This window comes from Salmo trutta, chromosome 13 (assembly GCF_901001165.1).
Source record: "Salmo trutta chromosome 13, fSalTru1.1, whole genome shotgun sequence".
Classification (NCBI taxonomy): Eukaryota; Metazoa; Chordata; class Actinopteri; order Salmoniformes; family Salmonidae; genus Salmo; species Salmo trutta.
The window spans coordinates 71,981,478-72,002,821 of NC_042969.1; the positions used below are offsets into that span (position 1 = coordinate 71,981,478).

Sequence of the window (21,344 nt, forward strand, 5' to 3'; positions counted from 1 at the left end):
GAGAGAGAGAGAAACGGAGAGAGAGAGAGAAAAAGACAAAGGAAGAGAAAAAGATGAGAAACTGAATATAAAACATGAATTGACAAATCCAGTGAAAGTTTGACAGGTGACAAAACAATAATGGCAACAGAAAGCAGCATAGACAAACAGTCAATTAGTTTAATGAATAGTGAACATGAGAACGCAGTAACCCAGTCATGCATGGATATGGTTGCCTGACGACTCAAATTGTATTATTCCTCTGCTCTACATTCGCTACATACACAGGTACAAACAAACACACATACAAACACACATAAAAGACACACTATACACACACACACACACACCTGGATTGTGTGTTGTAGTAGACTAGTGGCCTGAGGGAACACACACATAATGTATTGTCAAATCTTTTGTATTTGCATTATGATGTATATTACTGCCTTCATTTTTGCTGGACCCCAAGCAGAGTAGATGCTGCCTTGGCAACAGCTAACGGGGATCTATAATACATACAAATAGAGTTTGACTGCCATGAATGAAGTAACATGTAGTGAAAATGAGAGGGTTGTACAAAACAAAGTCATCAGCGATTGGACCATTTCTAGCTCATCAGTGTATTAAAGCCAATGACAAGTTTTCAAAACGCTGCTTTACCCATGTGTGTTCTGGCTCTGGCCCAATCCATCGGTTTCTGGGACCAATCAGAAGGGTTAGAATGTGTTTGCGTTCTAGAAATCGTCGGGGAGGTACTCAGATCCAAACTAATTGTGGAGAAGAGACTAATGTCCGTGGGTGTGGCGTAGCATTTGGCCGGAGCAAGGCGTTTGGGTAGCCAGGCAATGGACATGGCCCAAATTAGTAAATCTGTATTTTTAATTAAATGTGGTTAAAAGGAAAATGACAAATTACTATTAGCTATGAAGATAAAGATTGAACATCCAGTGAAGAAAATAAAGAGAAAAGGAGAGATAGAGAGCATGATAAGTTGTTAATGGAAAAGAAATAAGCACCTCTAAATTCATTATTGGAATGTTAATCAATGTGTCCTGTTAAAATTAATAAAGGAAAGAAATTAAAGATTAAAATAGTGAAAGAGAAGCATGTATCTAGGCAGTCCAGAGGGGGAGAGAGAGTGGAAATAATAGAGAAATGGGGAGAGACAAGGAGCGAAGGTGGGTCTTTACAGGCGCACTGAAGATCCTGTCCAGGCGTCTCTGAGCCTCTTCAGTGGGACTGAGCGGTGCCTCCTGGAGGTCAGATCATCAACAGGTTGAGCTATGAAACTAGGCTATCAAAGCACACTATTCTAACGGACCACATTCAACACTGTTTCATAGACAACAGAAATACATTAAGGTTTTTTTCAGTGAGATGTTCACTAGATGCCATAACAATCCTGAAGTCCCACACACACTTGGTTACAATACCTCACTTCCACAGCATAGCAACAGGGAACTGAGTGAATGCTGTGGGGCACACCAGCAAACACACCTTTTGGGTTATGGTTGGGGTAGTCTTTGATGAAACGGTTGATGAATTGTTCTGCGGTGAAGCCTTCTCAATGGGAACAGAGGACAGGGGAGAGGCTGCCACCTTCAAATGGTACACACAGATACATCCACGCCCACAAGTACGCCGTAAGTAATGTACACACACATACAAGTAGTCCATAAGATAAAGAAATTATACAACCATGTTGAACAAACTCGCAACAAGCCATGCTCTAGACGTCCAGAGTCTAGCTAAGACAGTGAGCAAATCAACAGTCGAGGGATACAAAAGCCCACTTGGAAGTGAAATCATTCAGATCTCAATGCACAGGGCAAAGCCAAGCAAAACTATAACTAGCTTGGATAACAATACACAAGAAAACTTTAGCCTTAGACAACTATAGCAAACTCCGATAGCCACAGTAGCAGTCAAAGCCAGCTTGTGGTCGGCTAGCAAGTAAACAAAGACCCTGAGAGGCCGGTAATTGCCAAAACTCAGCGAGAATCCAGCAAAAAGACCAAACCTTTTTAACATATCTGGCATCTGCAAAATGTGTAGATAGTTCTCTTATCCCAACGCCTGCCATGGTGGCTGCAGCGGGGCTTTGAACTCTTCTCCCAGAAAGACAAAGTCACTATCAATAATTATCTCTGCGGGTCTCCATGGAACTCCAGGCCACAGCGACAGAACATTCCGCCCCAATACGCTTTTTCCTCCTTTGGATACACCCCCATCCCCCCACCCCCCCAGGCTAACTTCAATAAACAAGGCTTCCAAGCTGCAGATGACAGCAGGGTCTCTTGGGTTGAGGCAGTCGGAAAAAATAGCTACTGAACTTGTTGTTTTTATGGAAGCTGTCTCAGCAGCCCTGGCGTCTTAGAGGAGAAACATGTGAGGAAGGAGAGCTGTGTGAGACAGGCTCCATCCCCCAAGAGAAACTCAGAGAAATATGGAGCTGGTATCAGAGCAGTGAATGCAACAAAAGCTTCAGCCCCATGAGACTGCACCCTTTAACAAACTGAGAAACACACTGACTTTGTGCAAATGAGAAAGTTCTGGAGAAACAAACAAGTTTAATAGGGAGTTGAGCCCATCATCGTGGCCCCAAAATGGAGCCTCAACTCTGTTAACAAGTGGAGAACTCAACAAGATAAGTGAAGTTAGTTATCATGGAGATGCAAAGAGTGCTTTCTGTGCATTAGCGATTAACATCTGTTTTTTCACACAGTGGTCTCAAAAGTGGTCCATGCAGTGAGGACAGTAAGCCTACCTCAGGCTTCTTCACAGCTGGCAGTTTGGGGGGCAGGATCAACGCTGGTGGTGGAGAGAGGGCACTCGCCTTGGGAATGATAAAGGCGGGAGGAGGGGAGAGAGGCAATACCTTGGAGACTGGGACGAACCCTGCAGGAGGGGTACTGGGGGAGGACTTAGAGGTGGGAAAGGATGCTGAAGGGGGAGTGACAGGGGAGTATTTACAAGAGGGGATAAAACCAGCAGGTGGGGAAAGGGGGGTATATTTTGATGCTGATATGAACCCGGCAGGTGGGGAAATGGGGGCTGATTTTAGTGGTGGGATAAAGCATGATGTGGGAATGGCTGGGGAGGATTTGGGGGCTGCAGTGGAAACTGAAGGAGTAAAAGCATTGGATTTTGGGGCTGGTACAAACCCTGCTGGAGGGGAAAGGGGGGGACATTTTGGTGGTGGGATGAAGCATGATGGGGGAATTGCTGGGGAGGATTTGGGGGCTGCAGTGGAAACTGAACGACTAACAGCAGTAGATTTTGGGGCTGGTACAAACCCTGCTAGAGGGGAAAGGGTGGCTGATTTTGGTGCTGGTACATACCCATTTGGTTGGCAAAGGGGGGATGATTTTGGTGCTGGTACAAACCCAGCAGGTGGGGAAAGGGAGGCTGATTTTGGTGATGGGGTGAAACCTGCAGGAGGGGAGAGCAGGGAAAGCTTTGAGGCAGGGATGAAGCCTGCGGGGGAAGACCTGGAGGGAACCGAGATCAAATTAGAAGCCATAGGATGAACTTTAGCAGGTGCAGCCGAGACAGGAGTCTGATCCTCCTGTTTTGAAACTGGGCCGACATTAGAGATAGATTTCATCTCAACCAATTTAGGGCCTTCTTTTTCCTCTCTTTTCACTGCTTCCTCTTGTTCTTTTTCAGCTGGCTCATCCATGCGTGTGCGAGGGCGGTTCCTGGTCCTCCCGCGGACCATGAGGCTGGCCAGCCCTGCTGATATATCGTCCTTCTCCTCCGTCTTGATGGTATCGTGCTTGAAAGAGAACAGTGGTACCTTTGGGACCTTGGGTACAGATGTTGGCGCTTGCGATGGCACCAATTTAGGAGGTTCAGGGGCAGGTTTGGTAGGCTCAGGAGCTGGAGCATCCTCCTCTTCTGCAGGTAGTGCCTTCCGCACCACCTTCACTACCTTCTTGCGGGTAAGGCTCGGATCATCGTTGTCCAGGTCTGGCTGTCTGGCACTGCCATTGGCAGAGTTCCCATTGACGGCACTGACGTTAACGGATCCGTTGGGCTTGCTGTTCCCGTTCAGCACAGGCTCAGGGCTAATTATGGAAGCTCTGCGTGGGTCGGGGCTCCTGAAGTGCTGTGCTGGCGTCTGGATCGGAGGCACTAGACTTTTGAAGCGTTCAGGGACCTTTACAGCCCCGCGTACCCTGGGTGGTGAGGGACTCCTGACCCTGATCCCGGGATGTGTCTTGGCCGGCTCAGGGCTTTTGGTGCGGAGTAGGCCCCTGCCAGGCTCCAGACTGGGCACGGACTGGGAGCGGCTACTCATACTGCCACTGTCGCTGTCTGACTACTCACACAACAGGGAGGGAGAGAGCAGAGCAGCAAGACACATGAGAAACTAGAACAGACTTAAAGTAAACTCACACAGTTTATCTTAAAGCATATGCAAACTCCACTTTGGTTACTAAACCAAAAACTTAATCTGAGCAGCCATGTGTTTGTCTGGATCGTCTGATACTGTATGTATGGTTGACCAAAGGGATCACAGGTCCTGTTTGCTCTCCTGGACAAGCGTGCTGTTATGCTCACCCAACTGCCACATGCCTGCCCAGGTTCTGAAATAGAACAGGGTGGGTTGATACGAGAGGTGGAGGGTGGGGGTTTCAGACTGAGATAGCAGAGGTGTCTATGGGTGCTGACTTGGCCCGCCTTTCTGCACTGCAGCACCTCGCTTCTAATAGCAGATCTAATGACACACACACACACACTGCACCTTCGCTTAGCTGCAAGAAAATCCTGCTATATCATTCAAACACACACACACACACACACACACACACACACACACACACACACACACACACACACACACACACACACACACACACACACACACACCTGTGCTGAATCCTTCTCCCAGCTGCATATCACACACTAACACACTGTCCTTCCTGACCTCACTCTCCACGCTACTGAGCACCGTGCCAATGACACTCATTCTTATCTCTCCCCTAGTATTTCATGCTTGAATATCCCTGCCGTCCTACAGGCCTTATGATAACCCAACACACTGCACTGCCTTCCACAGACAGAGCCTACCTCCACCTAAGTGGCTAACTGACACTTATGAAGGTCAACAACACTTGAATGCAATAATAACCTGCTTTAGTGTTTCATCTTCCCCTCCTCCTATGCTCCAGTCGCTATAGTACCTGAAATGGCTCCATGGCACCCAGGGGGGGGCTTAGCTGTGGTTCCCCCCCAGGCAGGAGGCTGAATAATGGGAATGCAGCCTGTGGGATACCGGCAGGCTGGTGATCAAGGCCTGGTTCCCTGCTGGCTCTCTACTGTTCTTCTGTCTCTCTCCTTGTCTGCACTGCTGCAGAGTAAGTGTTAAAAAAACCCTGTGTGAGCTCTCAGACTGAGAGGGAAAAGGTCAACTGCGGTTCTCCATCTAACCAAGCTGCAATAGTAGAGAAAACTGGAAATGTGGAATATATTCATAAACTCTTGAGGGACAATAAAAGTTGACAAGAAACATACTTGTTTATTATCAAAACCAATAGCCTTCATCAGGCTGTCAGAAACACGTTGGTTTAATAATAAAGTATTGTCCCCCAAGAGTTGCTGAATATCTTTCATATTTGTGCGTGTTGCATATTATATCGCCACGCGGCCCTCATAAACTGCCTGTCTGTTAATCTTTAGGCTACATTGAGATATGGCTGCAATTTCCATAGAGGCTACAGATTATTCAGGAAAAAACAATGTAATTTGAAAAGAAAGCATTATACTATATACAAAGCAATTACAGACACCGCACACAGCGCTGATCCCGGTTTGTTGTGAAATTAAAAAGTGTAACTGTCTGCGACATTACATCCAGAATAGAATAATAACTACAATCTTTTCACATCGGCTTGTTAGTAACTGTCTCCTATCGTGGCGAGAAAGACTCTTTTCTGGTGTCAGGAGCTACCAGGGTGTGTCTGGTTCCAATGGCTCAGTTGGTTGAAGCAGTGTTGCTGGCAAACCTCCAGGTAAAAGACAGCCATTGACAGCCACATCTCAATAGTCCGATGTGGCTTCCTCTCCTCAGCTGTAAGGATACCATAATGGACTCCAATCCCCAGAAACCTATGATCCCTTTAGTCACATACTCTCAGATTCCTGATTAAGCCTACAGCAGGGCTATTTCAATTCCGGTCCTGGAGGGCCAAAACACTTCTGTTCTTTCTTTCTACTTGGTAGTTAATTGCACTCAGCTGGTGTCCCAGGTCTTAATCAGTCCACGGTTAGAAAGAGAGGATGAAAAGTGTTTCGGTCCTCCAGGACCGGAATTGAATAGCCCTGCTCTAGAGCTTCACAACATGAGAACAATATCAGTCAACTTACACCCTGATTTGATATCTTGGAGCCTGGTGGTCTGACCTCTTCTTTGACCTAAAGGGTTTGGTAAGACAAGGAACTGAGGTCAAAACCTACGACAATTAGAAGTAGTGGTCACTCGGCAGGGGTACTTGCAGGAAACACTCCCCTCACTGCACAACATGCAAAACACACACCATGCTGAAAACCTGGATGTACACTATGTGGAAGAGCTATCTACCACACACCACATGGTGTCCTTTTAAAGTGAAAGTGAATATTATTCACAGACACTAAGCTGTATCCACATTCATTTGGCCAGTGTCTATGTAATAGTGACACATGAGAACTACAAGGCCTGCTTAAAAAGGCTTTGGGTTTATTTTGATGTATTTACCACTATGATCTTTTATTTTGGGTAACAGTTTACTGTGGAGCTACAGGATGTGTTGTGATGGTCAAAGAAAATGGGAGTCAAACTAAATAAAATCAAAAGCCAGCTTGGAAGGCAGAGCTCCCCCAGAATAAAGTATTTGAAGCGATATCACGGAGCTCGTCATTTTGCCAAAGCAAATTACTACAGTCAAGGTTTTTCCATGGTGAGTCAAACACTGACATTGGATCATGCATATGATGACAACGGTTACTTTTAGCACACCATCAGAAAACCACAGCAGAGGCATGGCTGTCAGACCGCAAGCTTTCGACGTGACACTCTCAAGCCCCAAAATGGACGCTTAGTGGAGGTGTGATACATGCAGGGCGCACATTTCACTAGGCCCAGACACCAACGTAACCCACCCCATGTCCCCACACCGTGCAGTGCGGCACCAGCGTGCTGTGAGGAAAACGGAACAGGACTTCCCTTTTGCTCCCAGAAGGAAAAGCGTGATGAGAATGCCATGTTGACTGCGCTGATGTCATGAGCTGTGCCGGATGAGGGGGGACAAGGGGGAGAGCAGGAATGGAGAGAAGAGCTGGACAGAAGGACGGACAGATGGATGGAAGGGTGGATCTTCACAATAGAGGCCAAAATCACTGGTTCTTCACTCTAGCGGCCGCAACCAGTGGGACAGTGGAAGGACCACGTGTCGCAGGAAGTGAGGTGAACAAGTCTAGTGTGCAAAGAAAAGAAAGAGGAGAGGGGGAGGGACAACAGAGGGGTAAGGGCTCTCCTAAAGATACACAAACATACATGAACATACTGTACACAGAACCAAGACTCAACCATTCAGTTATGATTGACAAGTGATTTGTGGAAATGTTGACCTCGTGACAGTAAAAAACAAACAGAACACCAATACAGCAATACCTACACATGACCTTTGGGATATTTCCCCCCCAGAACAGAGAGCTTTAGTGGGGGTCAGTCAGTCTGAAGACTGGCTCTGGCTCTCCCACCACAGGCTCTAACGTGTCTATAACAGGGGGTTTGTTGAGTTGTGCTGCTTATCTGTGGACACTGGGCAGGCTCGGCCAGGCAAGGGCCAGGGAGACAGGACAGGGCTTTTTTTAGGAGGAGCCATGTGGGCATAACGCCTCAGAGGCCAACATCAGGTTGGATAGCCAGGTTGACTCTCTGGTTCCCTCCGAACACACACACACACACACAACTGTGCATACATATAAACACTGTTTACACTGTTTACACAAACACAGACACAGACCAATAATATTGTATTTGATCAAAACTGGATATATCATGGTGACTGACACTCTGGAAAATGTGACTCAGCCACTGTTTTGGGAGAACACCAGTGGACATAGCTAATAACCACAGAACAAAGCCGTATTGACAATACTGAAACAATGCAGTAAAGAGTTGGCTTTCATTATCTCTGGGCATAGGCCTGAGGAACAGACTTTAATGTCTATTACCATCCCACTGCTGGCTTGCTTCTGAAGCTAAGCAGGGTTGGTCCTGGTCAGTCCCTAGATGGGAGACCAGATGCTGCTGGAAGTGGTGTTGGAGGGCCAGTAGGAGGCACTCTTTCCTCTGGTCTAAAAAATATCCCAAGGCAGTGATTGGGGACATTGTCCTGTGTAGGGTGCTGTCTTTTGGATGGGATGTTAAACGGGTGTCCTGACTCTTGGTGGTCACTAAAGATCCCATGGCACTTATTGTAAGAGTAGGGGTGTTAACCCTGGTGTCCTGGATAAATTCTCAATCTGCCCCTTATTCCATCACAGTCACCTAATCATCCCCAGCGTACAATTGGCTCATTCATCTCCTCTCCCCTGTAACTATTCCCCAGGTTGTTGCTGTAAATGAGAATGTGTTCTCAGTCAACTTACCTGGTAAAATATGGTTTAAATAAAATAAGAAGAATTGTCACTGTGAAACATGACAACTGATTTCTGACTGACTCTGCTGACATTAAAAGCAAAGATGTACAAAGCTTATTGGAAATGTGGTTTGAATTGATTAAACAAGGAAGAGGGACAGTCATCTCAGGGGTCTACAACTAACACTGATCTTGCGCAATCACTTGTCCACTGAGAGAGAGTTAGGGCAGCCAGTTGGTGTTGACAGAGGAAACAGCACACACTCTTTTGGCATCTCAGATCCACATTGTACTATAGGCTAGGGTCAGGCTGGTCCCCATACAACAGAAAAGGGAATGTGCCCTACACAGGAAATCACAGGATAGCAGATCCATTTTCCACATCCAAACTTACAGAAAGGCAAACGTTGTTCTTAACAGTTGGTCAGAACAGTAGGCTAGACGAGGAAACTCACAAAAAATGAATCTGGAATTTCCACAAAAGACCGTGGGTCAGCATTGCTAATAGCATAGCTCACTATACCAACACACAATGAACAGTTAACGTGACTTTTCCAACAGAGGCGAGAGTCAAAGTCACAAAGGCTCCATTCAACTTCTGCCCAATCTGCCTATAATAGTCAGTTCCAGACAGCTACCATCACAGCCTTCCTGGCAGACACACTCCTTTCACTTCTATTATTACAGTATTCTACTGGCACACATGCTAAAGCACACAGATCAAACCAAATGAACCAAGTTACTTTGGCTAACACTACACCAAGGCTCAGGCAACAGGCTGTTAGCATAGCTAGCTAGCATCTCCAGAGCCAAAATGGCTCCCCTTAGCTGAGCCTGAGCTCATTTGCAGTGAGAGATAGTCAGCCCCCCTCACTGTCAGCCCTAAAAATAGTGTTACCAGCCAGGCCCCTGGCAGAGACGGCTCACACAGTCCACAGATTCCTCCACAGAAGGCCTCTCCCTTTCCCCCAACAATCCTGGAACCACGGCTCCTCCTTTACCTGCTGTCCTCTGTGAAGATGAATAGTGTAGTTAGGTTTGGCAGATCCAATCCTTCCCTGACCGAAGGTAACGGGAGTTCAACCCAGAGTTAGTAGTGTGTGAGAAAGAGCAGAGATAGCCGGCGGACTCACGTCACGTCACACAGGGCACAGGCTGGGGAGAGGAGCCCCCTGATAGGCTGACTATTCTAAGAGAGACAAGGAGGGGACAGCTGTCACGATACCAGGGTCCAGGAAGCTACAAATAGGCCCCCAGAACCAACACTTCTGCCACTAATGCCTCCCCTGGTTCCCTGGCTAACCCCCCACCTTACCCCCAAGAATTCAGGCCAACTAGCAGCCCTCTCTCTCTCCCTCTTTCTCTCTCTTTCTCACTCTCGTTCCCTTTCTCTCATGGAAGTTGCTGTCTCCTCAGCTGCACCGTGGGGACCCCTGTGAAGTCAGTCAGTGTTTGTGTGTGTGCGTGTGTGTGTGTGTCAAATCGCTGTTGTGAATATGAGGAGTGATGGATGTCTAATAATGGTAGTGTAATAAAGTGTTTTGTTGTTTTTAGACAGTCTACTGTGAGCATGTGTACTACATACGTGTTTTGTTGTTTTTAGACAGTCTACTGTGAGCGTGTGTACTACATACGTGTTCTGTTGTTTTTAGTCAGTCTACTGTGAGCGTGTGTACTACATACCTGAAGGTACACTACTAAAATAAAACTTAAATAAATATTAAAGGTGCATGTGTGTTTTGACGCTATCACATGGGGCACAGGAAATGACACGGGGCTTGGTGCCTCCCTCACTCTCACACCAGGGAGGAAGCATGCTGTAGTGCACACTGGGTACAACATTAGGCTTCAATCCTCACACATTCTCTCTCTCTCTCTCTCGATGAGGGGAACTGTAATAAACAGTCAACAAGTAAACAAACAGTGGTGCAGTGTCACTAAGGGAAGAGGCACAGAATACCATATTGATACAATCCTAAAGGCACATAAATCAATGCTATTATCTACACACACCCTGGTAACAAAACAAGCCCTCGGGACACTTAATATAATATCTGAACTATTTCTCAATATAGTACTATTCTCAATGTTATATCACTAAACACCAGTGGAGGGCAACACTTCCTATTCAAGGCCTTGTAAATGTTTTCACCTCCCTCACATAGCCACTAGGGGAGTAAGAACACTAAATATAAACCAGCCTGTACTTTGTGTGACAGAGCAGCAGCACAAAGACAAAGAGCTGATGTTTCACCAATCGAAACAAACTGACAAAAATCCAAGTCATGTGCGCCACCAAAGCTTAGTAACAGTAAGACACAAGGCTAGGCTGTTATCCAGTTAACTGTGTGTGGAGTGAGCTGAGGGGAATCTGGGCAGATGAGTGTTGAACTGTATACTGGACAGGCGTAGCCTGCAGTGCTGAGGGACAGTGGTTGTAGAAGCTGGCCAGAGAGGTGTGGTTGGATGAAGGGTGGGAACTGCTGCACAAGGCTGATTTTAGAACATGGAGCATGGTAATACAGTGATGTAACTGAGTTAGTGTGTATGGTAGCATGCATGCTCGCTACTACATGTGTGCAAAATGTGCATGCAGTGTGTGTGTGTGTCTGTCTGTGTGTGTGTGTCTACTTGTCTGCTGTGTATAACGCATGTATTAATGCATAATAACCTTATAGATCAGTGGTGCAGTATAGTACAGATAGACCTGATTTCATGACATGATCATTGTAACAGTAACTAGAAGTTGTTCCAAAGAACACTGGTGATAAGAGAGACAGAGAGGGCTGGGAAGTGTGTCTGTTGGATGCTGTGTGTGACGGCGCTCCCATCCCTCTGTACGAATAGCAAACAGTAGGATCCAAGAGGAATGTAAGGTATGAGTTTGTCAGCAGGGAAGAACAGGAAGAACACGCTGCCTCTGACACACACACAGAATGTCCAACCCCCTCTACACTCAACTGCATGGTATTCAACACAATATTCACAGTACCCACAGGGGAAACAATGCCCTACATGTCGCAACACGTTTACATTGAAAACACTAAACCTGGGTTACATTTGATTAAAATTACTGTCAATTCAGAGATTGAATCAGTCGGTCCCCCCTCCGGACGAATTCCATGTCGCCCAATTCAATTGACAGGAAGGTCAAATTAATTGACCCATGCTCTGGTAACACACACACACACACACACACACACACACACACACACACACACACACACACACACACTGATTTCCTCCCTAATCCCTAGACTTCCAGGTTGATTGGTGTGTATGAACCAGGATGTGAGTGCTTCTGTAATACTGTGACCATCTGCTGCCCAGGCCTGTTGACAGGAGAAGGTATCCTATCTAGGAAGGGTATTAGGGGAATATCACAAGTCATTGAGGAATCAGCCCTCTAAAATCAGTGCCAAGCACTCTCCCTGTTCATGTAATGAACATGTTATGGCAGCGAGGTCATTGCTTCTAAACACATTGATTACTTCTAGCCTCGGACTGATGTTCCCTGAGGGAGAAACCCAGCCAGTTGTCTGTCATCAGAGATGTCCTGGCCAGCCTCTACATGGCACCCATCATACACAGCCTAGCACAACTGAGGGCTGTGCCATATGGACAAAATATCATATCACAATACTTTTCTTATTTATTACTGTATGGTGGTATTTTACAGTATTTTATATTTCTGAATAATATGTTTTAAATCTATTTTATGAGTAGTTCATGACCGAGGATGGCAACAAATTAATTCTAAGTGGATAGGACTAATAGGATTTCTGCATTCTAATTGTTTTATACTCAACCAAACTAGAACTGTGACGTCCTGACCAGTATAGGGGTTATTTGTTATTATAGTTTGGTCAGGACGTGGCAGGGGGTGTTTGTTTTATGTGGTTTGGGCTATGTATTTAGGTAGAGGGGTGTTTGGTTTATGTGGTTCGGGGTTTGTTAGTCTATGTTCTATCTAGTCTTTTGTATTTCTATGTGTAGTTTATTGGGGTTGGACCTTCAATTGGAGGCAGCTGGTTATTGTTGCCTCTGATTGAGGGTCCTATAATTAGGCGTTTGTTTTTCATGGGTTTTTGTGGGAGATTGTGCTTGTTTAGCTGTGTGCCTGACAAGACTGTCCAGTTCGTTTGAGTTTTTTCTGTGTTTTCCTTCTTCACCAAATAAAAAGAAGATGAGTATATATTTTCCCGCTGCGTCTTGGTCTTTACCCTACTACACCCGTGACAAGAACAAAACTGAAAGTGAAGTAGTCCAATTTGTAGAACTTTGATTTAGCACTGTATCAACATATCGTTACAGACAGGATTGTAATGATCCATACCGTTATGTGGATCGATTCCGGTATACCTTAACAGACAATACATCACCCAGTCATTACACATCACCTCTAGCCCAAATCCTCTATCATAAATCCTCTATCATCACACACAACTCGTCTTTTACATTACAACAGAAAAAGAGACATACACACAAAGTATGCATAAGCCCACAAACACACGCTGTTGTTTGCGTCAGGTTTTGTTTTTTGTCTTTAAACACTCCTAAAACACTGACTCATACAAAGAATAGCCACAGCCAGTACGGTAGTTAGCTAAGGCACAATAATACCTGTTACAGTATTCAGAGGAAAACCATTAGCTCAGTACAAACACATTTTACATGTTTAGTCATTTGCAGATGCTCTTATTCAGAGCGACATACTGGTCCCCCATGGGAATCAAACCCACAACCCTGGTGTTGCAAGCACCATGCTCTACCAACTGAGCCACACGGGACTGCAAGCACACACACCAAATCTGTCTTGAACAGTCCTCAAGGAGACCATGATGGTACAGTATGTTCACAATAGAGCTCACCATCTGTCAGCTAGTCAGCCAAGACAATAGAGCATCCTCCCTTGTTCAACCCCTCCCTGTAAGGCACCTAGGTTGTAATGATACCAGCCTGGAGGCGAAGCCCACTCTGGCTAGGGCTGCTTGTTTAGCTAATGTATGGGGCCTTTAGCTTAGCAAAGAGCCCCCCCTCCCCATTCCTCAGTCTCTCCATCTCACACAGTGTCACGGGTGTCATAGGGTAGAGACCAAGACGCAGCGGGAAAATGTACACTCGGAAAACAAAACGAACTTGACAGTCTTGTCAGGCAAAACAGCTAAACAAGAACAATCTCCCACAAAAACCCATGAAAAACAAACTCCTAATTATAGGACTCTCAATCAGAGGCAACAATAACCAGCTGCCTCCAATTGAAGGTCCAACCCCAATAAACTAAACATAGAAATACAAAAGACTAGATAGAACATAGAAATATACTAACATAGAACAATGACTAACAAACCCCGGACTAATAAATCAAATACCCCTCTATCTAAACACATACACAAAACACACCCTGAACCACATAAAACAAACACCCCCTGCCACGTCCTGACCAAACTACAATAACAAATAACCCCTATACTGGTCAGGACGTGACACACTGGGTTCGCTCAGACAGTGGCAAGTCAAATTCAAGGACTTTCAAGTACTTTTTCAAGCACTAATATTTATTTTCAAGGACCATCAATTTCAAATAGTTCCTATTAAGCAATTGTTTCTAGTCGCTAACAGATATATCGTGACCAACAGTATATCGTCACAACAAAAAAACGTACTATTCATCACTACCTTACAAGTTCTACTCAATAATATGTGTTTCACTACTTATTTACTACATACATGAGTGGTAAGTCAGGACTGATGATGTTGACTGATTTCCTTATATGAACTGTAACTCAGTAAAATCTTTGAAATTGTTGCATGTTGCATGCATATTGTTGTCCAGTGTACATTATATTAAATTGTCTTTATACTGTATTTCACCAGTATTTGGGTCCAACAGGCTGTCCCAACACATAATGACATTAAAGTGAATTCTGACAGTGTAAAAGGCCCTTAGTTGTCTCTAGAATGCTGTATTCTACACCCATTTGAAGAGAAACAAGTTATTAATGTGTTTGATAAGATTAAAGACTCTCTCAGGGGACCCTTTTTACATTTTAGGGGACCCCACATGGGTCCCGGACCCCAAGTTTGGGAACCATTGTACTACTACCCTCTCTCCCTGCTTGCTTCAATGCATCCTCTCTGTGTATTTCCTTTGCCTCCTTCATTGCAGCCTGACTCACCACTGTCTATCTCACTACTCTCTATAAAGAAAAGGTATTTTGTTTATGAGAACTTATAGTAGCCCATCTTTTGATTATAGCTAGCTTCATTTCAGTCAAGTGCTCCTGTTGAGATCAGGCTCCGTTCAACGTTAGCGTGTAACTTCATACTTCTAGCGTGCTAGTTATAGCTAGCTACCTGCCGAACAGCCAGAGCCCTTGAGCTATATAGCTAGCTACACATCTGACTGAAATATCAGCGACTATTACCAGTTGTACACTCATTCTCCGAGAGTCAGGGGGGGTTTGTATGGGGGATGTCTGTTGACACGGCAGGAGTCAAGGATCTTAAAATAATTCCCACTGTCAGCAGCATCTCTGCTACTTGCCACTGTAAGTCTGGGCTGAGGAAGTTTGTTTCACCTCTCGGCCTATGTCGTGGGTGGAGTTTGCTGTTGGACAGAGTGGTGAATGAATGCGCTGCTAACACGACAAATCCGGGGGAACAAATCCGGGGGAACAGGCGAACATAATGAGCATAGGTGAATCATTCATGATTCCAGTTGTTCGCAGAGGTAGGCGCGAATAAAACTCAGATCAAGAAGCCTTCTGAAGGGCCTCCCAAGTGGCGCAGCAGTCTAAGGCGCTTTTGCAGTTCTTGAGGCATCACTACAGACCTGGGTTCGATCCCAGGCTGTGTCACAGCCGGCCATGACCAGGAGACCCATGAGGCAGAGCACAATTGACCCAGTGTCATCTGGGTTAGGGGGGGTTGGCCAGCTAGGATTTCCTTGCCCCATTGTGCTCTAGCAACTCCATGTGGCGGGCCGGGCGCCTGCAAGCTGACTTCGGTCGCAAGCTGGACAGTGTTTCCTCCAGCACGTTGTTATGGCTGGTTTCCGGGTTAAGTGAGCACTGTGTCAAGAAGCAGTGCGTCTTGGCATGGTCGTGTTTCAGAGGACTCATGGCTCTCGACCTTCGCCTCTCCCGAGTCTGTACAGAAGTTGCAGCGATGGGACAAGACTAACTACCAATTGGATATCATGAAATTGGGGAGAAAAAGGGCAAAAGCAAAAAAATTATAATAATTCAAATTTTAAAAAAAGAAGCCTTCTGAGCGTTGATCAACACTGGGAACGCAATACGTGGGTAAACAATCATTTACAAGATAAAAAGGTGAATAAACATTATTTCACAATTAAAAAGATACGTAAACGGCATTTACCCTCCACTACATCCCTGGTTGTGTCTGGCAAAACCCATTCATAAACATCAATATCCTGCCAGGAAGGTTTAATCTACATTTGCCAGGCATTTTAGCTATCGATGTGACGTTTGGTGGCACCTAATCAGTCAGTTTTGTACCTGCTCGGCTGAGTGGCAGTGTGGGTGGAATGAGCGAGCTCGCCTGGCAACAGCATGAAACACATGAGGAAATAAAACTAGTCTGTGAGCAGTCTGTGCCCTTACTATCATAAACACAGTTGATGACTTTGTACACTTCCCTGTTCATGTTAAGAGCACCAACGTGCCTCAAATCCACATGACAGTGAGTCCATTAGAAAGCATGTACTGTACATCAGCACCACTAATTCATAGGAGTACACTGCATTTGAGCTGAGCCCAAATACTTTCACACAGGGCCATATGTATGTGCAATGGTTATGCAGATAGGCAAACAGACAGGCAGGCAGACGTCTGGTGAGACTTCGTTGCGTGGTGCAGCGTGGAGAGAGATTACGCCTGACCGGGCTCCACTCGCCATGTCTCCACTGTGCTCCAGGGTGGCAGATCTAGGTCACTGTCTCTCTCTCTGTGTGAACACACAAAGCCTGCCTAATCAGAGCAGGAAGGGCCAGAGAGGCAAGTCAACCTGTCAAAACACACATCAATCATGCCATTACACAACCTTGGCATTTAACCCTCATTTAACATTTAACACCATTTAACCCTCTACTTATTTTGTTTGATATACAACCATGGGCTATATTCTTTTAAAACTGGTAATGGCTGTCTGGGACACCCAGTTAAGTCAAAGAATATATTGTTCAGTAAGTAAAGTAGCCTATGGTATTATACTGCCCTCTAGTCTAGGAGAATAGTACAAAACAGGTATTCTAGGGCACCCACAGTTAATGACAAAGCTCTGCTGACCAGTGCTCCTCAGTTGGAGATAAATCTCACTTCACATGGTTTGGTTAGCTGGTCGATCTCTAAGGCATTCCTAGTCGATCACTAAACATTTCGGTAAAAAAAAAAAAGATTACAAAAACCCCCACTATTTTGTTGTATTTGTTTGGTGCTGTTGGCGGCAGGTGCACTCGATTCAGCAGTCCTAGCTCCGGGAAGGCAGTGTTCCCATTGTGGACCATTTCATGTATCTGACAGTAGAACTCCCTCTACCTGGCAGGCCCAGAGCAAATCAAGAGCACCTATAGGCCTACCGCTGGCCAATCAGACCGTGTCTGCACAAGTTTCCTCGAGCCATAGGCGTAGACTGTAAAAAGAATCCTCGAACGCACAGCAAAGTTTATACTGTGAGATTTAAAAAATGTAAAACCATGTCTAGAGAGAGACTCAACTAATACAGCAAAGAGCTGCTGTTTTTATGAGTACGTTCATGTTAAGTTGTTACTCAGCATGGTCAACACTTCATTCAACACTGTTATAAGCCATAAAGTGTGTGATCTCCCTACTTCCACTCACACTACAACCAGCACAGCAGCTGAATACAGCAAAGTGTTCCGATAAACTGCCGTTGTTATTATTAGCGGCTTGTGTCTTTTTTCATATCAAGGAATATTTAACTTTCTCTGGTCATAGGAGTAACAACATGAATTGGTGCATGAGGCAGAAATAATGCAGTGCGACTTGAGTTTCGGCATCAGCTGGAAGACTGTGTCCCCTTTTCTCAGCAGAGGGAGGGAGAGCGGAGGGACAGTGTGAGAAGCAGCCTCAACGCTACTCTCTCCCTCCCCTCAGACTGACCAACAGATGCAGTCCTTCAGTCCAGTAAAAAAAATTATATACTGAATAAAAATATAAACGCAACATGTAAAGTGTTGATCCCATGTTTCATGAGCTGAAATAAAAGATCCCAGAAATTTTACATACACACAAAAAGCTAATCTGTGCACAAATTTGTTTAAATCCCTGTTAGTGAGCATTTCTCCTTTGCCAAGATAATCCATCCACCTGAAAAGTGTGGCATATCAATAAGCTGATTAAACAGCATGATCATTACATAGGTGCACCTTGCGCCCTCCCAGGCCCACCCATGGCTGTGTCCCTGCCCAGTCATGCAAAATCCATAGAATAGGGCCTAATTAATTTATTTCAATTGACTGATTTCCTTATATAAAGTTTAACTCAGTAAAATTGTTTAAAATTGTTGCATGTTGCGTTTATATTTTAGTTCAGAATATATACATACACACTCCCTCAGCTGTGCCTCACAAGTAATATAACACAGGATCTATTACCAGTGTGATCATATACCTACAATTTTTAAATATAATTTCTAAATGGTCTGAGAAGAACAACATTGTCAGGGCAATTCAAGCACAGCCAATATGCAGTGATAATGTATTAGGCCTATAGCCTACTGCACAAACCTCATTGCAACATAAATGTTTTTAAATTGGTTATTGTTGCATAGGCTTATGGTTTTAAGTCATGTTTAAAACAAATCTGAGCGATAAATCTCGTCTAGCATTTTGACTCAGTAAATGATCTCGACTCAGAAAAGGTTAGTGACCAATGAGCAAGGCTATAGGTCAGGTCAGTTACAGCTAGACTATAGGTCAGGTCAGTTACAGCTAGACTATAAGCCAGGTCAGGTCAGTTACAGCTAGACTATAGGCCAGGTCAGTTACAGCTAGACTATAGGCCAGGTCAGTTACAGCTAGACTATAGGCCAGGTCAGTTACAGCTAGACTATAGGCCAGGTCAGTTACAGCTAGACTATTAGTCAGGTCAGTTACAGCTAGACTATAGGCCAGGTCAGTTAAAGTTAGACTATAGGCCAGGTCAGTTACAGCTAGACTATAGGTCAGGTCAGTTACAGCTAGACTATAGGCCAGGTCAGGGCTGATGTCAACAGACACAGCTGTGTTCAACTGTTAACAGAAGGGTCACACGCACAAACGCATGTGCGCGCAAAAACACACACACACGCAGGAACCCTCCCCTCCACTCCACTCTTCCTACCCCCTCTCCCCCTCTCCCCCTCTCCTCCTCTCCTCCTCCCCCTCCGCTCTAGCCCTTCCTTCTGGGTACAGGCACTGCAACGCTACAAACGCTGCTTGTTTTCATGGCAGCCAGGACAGGCAGGCTAATTCTATGTGACTGCTGCTGTAATCTCTGTGGAATGCGTGGGGAATATGGCCGCTGGGGATTTGAGCTGGCCTCTGACCCCGTGTGCAGGGTCAATGGTCAGGGGGAGGTTCTACAGGGCCGTGACCACATCAACAGCCAACCATATTCTGCTCTGTCAGCAACATAAATCAGAGCTTGGGGGTGGGAGGGGAGAGAGAGTGCACAACATCAATATCTTTTAACACGAACCAGGCCTTCAGGCCTATTATGCACTTGTACATTTCAATTCCAGCTTCTGCCTGAACGCACAAAACGTATAGGCACAGTACAGTTTAGGCAGACTGTTTTACAATGTGTAATAACACAGTCAATAATTACTGTCAGTAGTAACAATGTGTCATCATAACAATCTAATGTGTGTGTAATGACCATTGGTCACCAGTCTTTTTAATGACAGAATTGAATGAAGGATGAAATTATGGCTGTACATTTGGGTTAGAACCATGTGACTATAGCAGATTTCCTGATTTCCTTATATAAAGTTTAACTCAGTAAAATTGTTTAAAATTGTTGCATGTTGCGTTTATATTTTAGTTCAGAATATATACATACACACTCCCTCAGCTGTGCCTCACAAGTAATATAACACAGGATCTATTACCAGTGTGATCATATACCTACAATTTTTAAATATAATTTCTAAATGGTCTGAGAAGAACAACATTGTCAGGGCAATTCAAGCACAGCCAATATGCAGTGATAATGTATTAGGCCTATAGCCTACTGCACAAACCTCATTGCAACATAAATGTTTTTAAATTGGTTATTGTTGCATAGGCTTATGGTTTTAAGTCATGTTTAAAACAAATCTGAGCGATAAATCTCGTCTAGCATTTTGACTCAGTAAATGATCTCGACTCAGAAAAGGTTAGTGACCAATGAGCAAGGCTATAGGTCAGGTCAGTTACAGCTAGACTATAGGTCAGGTCAGTTACAGCTAGACTATAAGCCAGGTCAGGTCAGTTACAGCTAGACTATAGGCCAGGTCAGTTACAGCTAGACTATAGGCCAGGTCAGTTACAGCTAGACTATAGGCCAGGTCAGTTACAGCTAGACTATAGGCCAGGTCAGTTACAGCTAGACTATAGGCCAGGTCAGTTACAGCTAGACTATAGGTCAGGTCAGATACAGCTAGACTATAGGCCAGGTCAGTTACAGCTAGACTATTGGTCAGGTCAGATACAGCTAGACTATAGGTCAGGTCAGTTACAGCTAGACTATTGGTCAGGTCAGTTACAGCTAGACTATAGGTCAGGTCAGTTACAGCTAGACTATAGGTCAGGTCAGTTACAGCTAGACTATAGGCCAGGTCAGGTCAGTTACAGCTAGACTATAGGCCAGGTCAGGTCAGTTACAGCTAGACTATAGGCCAGGTCAGGTCAGTTACAGCTAGACTATAGGTCAGGTCAGTTACAGCTAGACTATAGGCCAGGTCAGGTCAGTTACAGCTAGACTATAGGCCAGGTCAGGTCAGTTACAGCTAGACTATAGGCCAGGTCAGGTCAGTTACAGCTAGAATATAGGTCAGGTCAGTTACAGCTAGACTATAGGCCAGGTCAGTTACAGCTAGACTATAGGTCAGGTCAGTTACAGCTAGACTATAGGCCAGGTCAGTTACAGCTAGACTATAGGTCAGGTCAGTTACAGCTAGACTATTGGTCAGGTCAGTTACAACTAGACTATAGGTCAGGTCAGATACAGCTAGACTATAGGTCAGGTCAGTTACAGCTAGACTATAGGTCAGGTCAGTTACAGCTAGACTATAGGTCAGGTCAGTTACAGCTAGACTATAGGTCAGGTCAGTTAAAGCTAGACTGTAGGTCAGGTCAGTTACAGCTAGACTATTGGTCAGGTCAGTTACAGCTAGACTATAGGCCAGGTCAGTTAAAGCTAGACTATAGGCCAGGTCAGTTACAGCTAGACTATAGGCCAGGTCAGTTACAGCTAGACTATAGGTCAGGTCAGATACAGCTAGACTATAGGCCAGGTCAGTTACAGCTAGACTATAGGCCAGGTCAGTTACAGCTAGACTATAGGTCAGGTCAGTTACAGCTAGAATATAGGTCAGGTCAGATACAGCTAGACTATTGGTCAGATCAGTTACAGCTAGACTATAGGTCAGGTCAGTTACAGCTAGACTATAGGTCAGGTCAGTTACAGCTAGACTATAGGTCAGGTCAGTTACAGCTAGACTATTGGT

The 21,344-nt window shown here is 45.1% G+C and overlaps 1 protein-coding gene across 6 annotated transcripts in view; it reads right to left on the reverse strand.

Annotated features, from left to right (window-relative positions):
- Window positions 1-21,344, reverse strand: part of LOC115206472 (unconventional myosin-XVIIIa) — a 168,515-nt gene that overhangs the window by 83,348 nt on the left and 63,823 nt on the right. For 2 of the 6 annotated variants that reach the window (XM_029773511.1, XM_029773510.1), the window contains exons 1-5: window positions 9,611-9,777; window positions 7,190-7,439; window positions 6,352-6,399; window positions 2,747-4,303; window positions 1,477-1,578 (exon numbers count right to left, since the gene is read on the reverse strand). The exons of 3 other annotated variants lie outside the window; for them this stretch is intronic. In XM_029773511.1, the coding sequence (XP_029629371.1) occupies window positions 1,477-1,578; window positions 2,747-4,303; window positions 6,352-6,399; window positions 7,190-7,228 (1,746 nt within the window). In that variant the 5' untranslated portion in view covers window positions 7,229-7,439; window positions 9,611-9,777. Of the gene's footprint in view, window positions 1-329; window positions 360-1,169; window positions 1,233-1,476; window positions 1,579-2,746; window positions 4,304-6,351; window positions 6,400-7,189; window positions 7,440-9,610; window positions 9,778-21,344 lie in introns of those variants that run through there. One more of the 6 variants, XM_029773508.1, reaches the window with a different exon arrangement.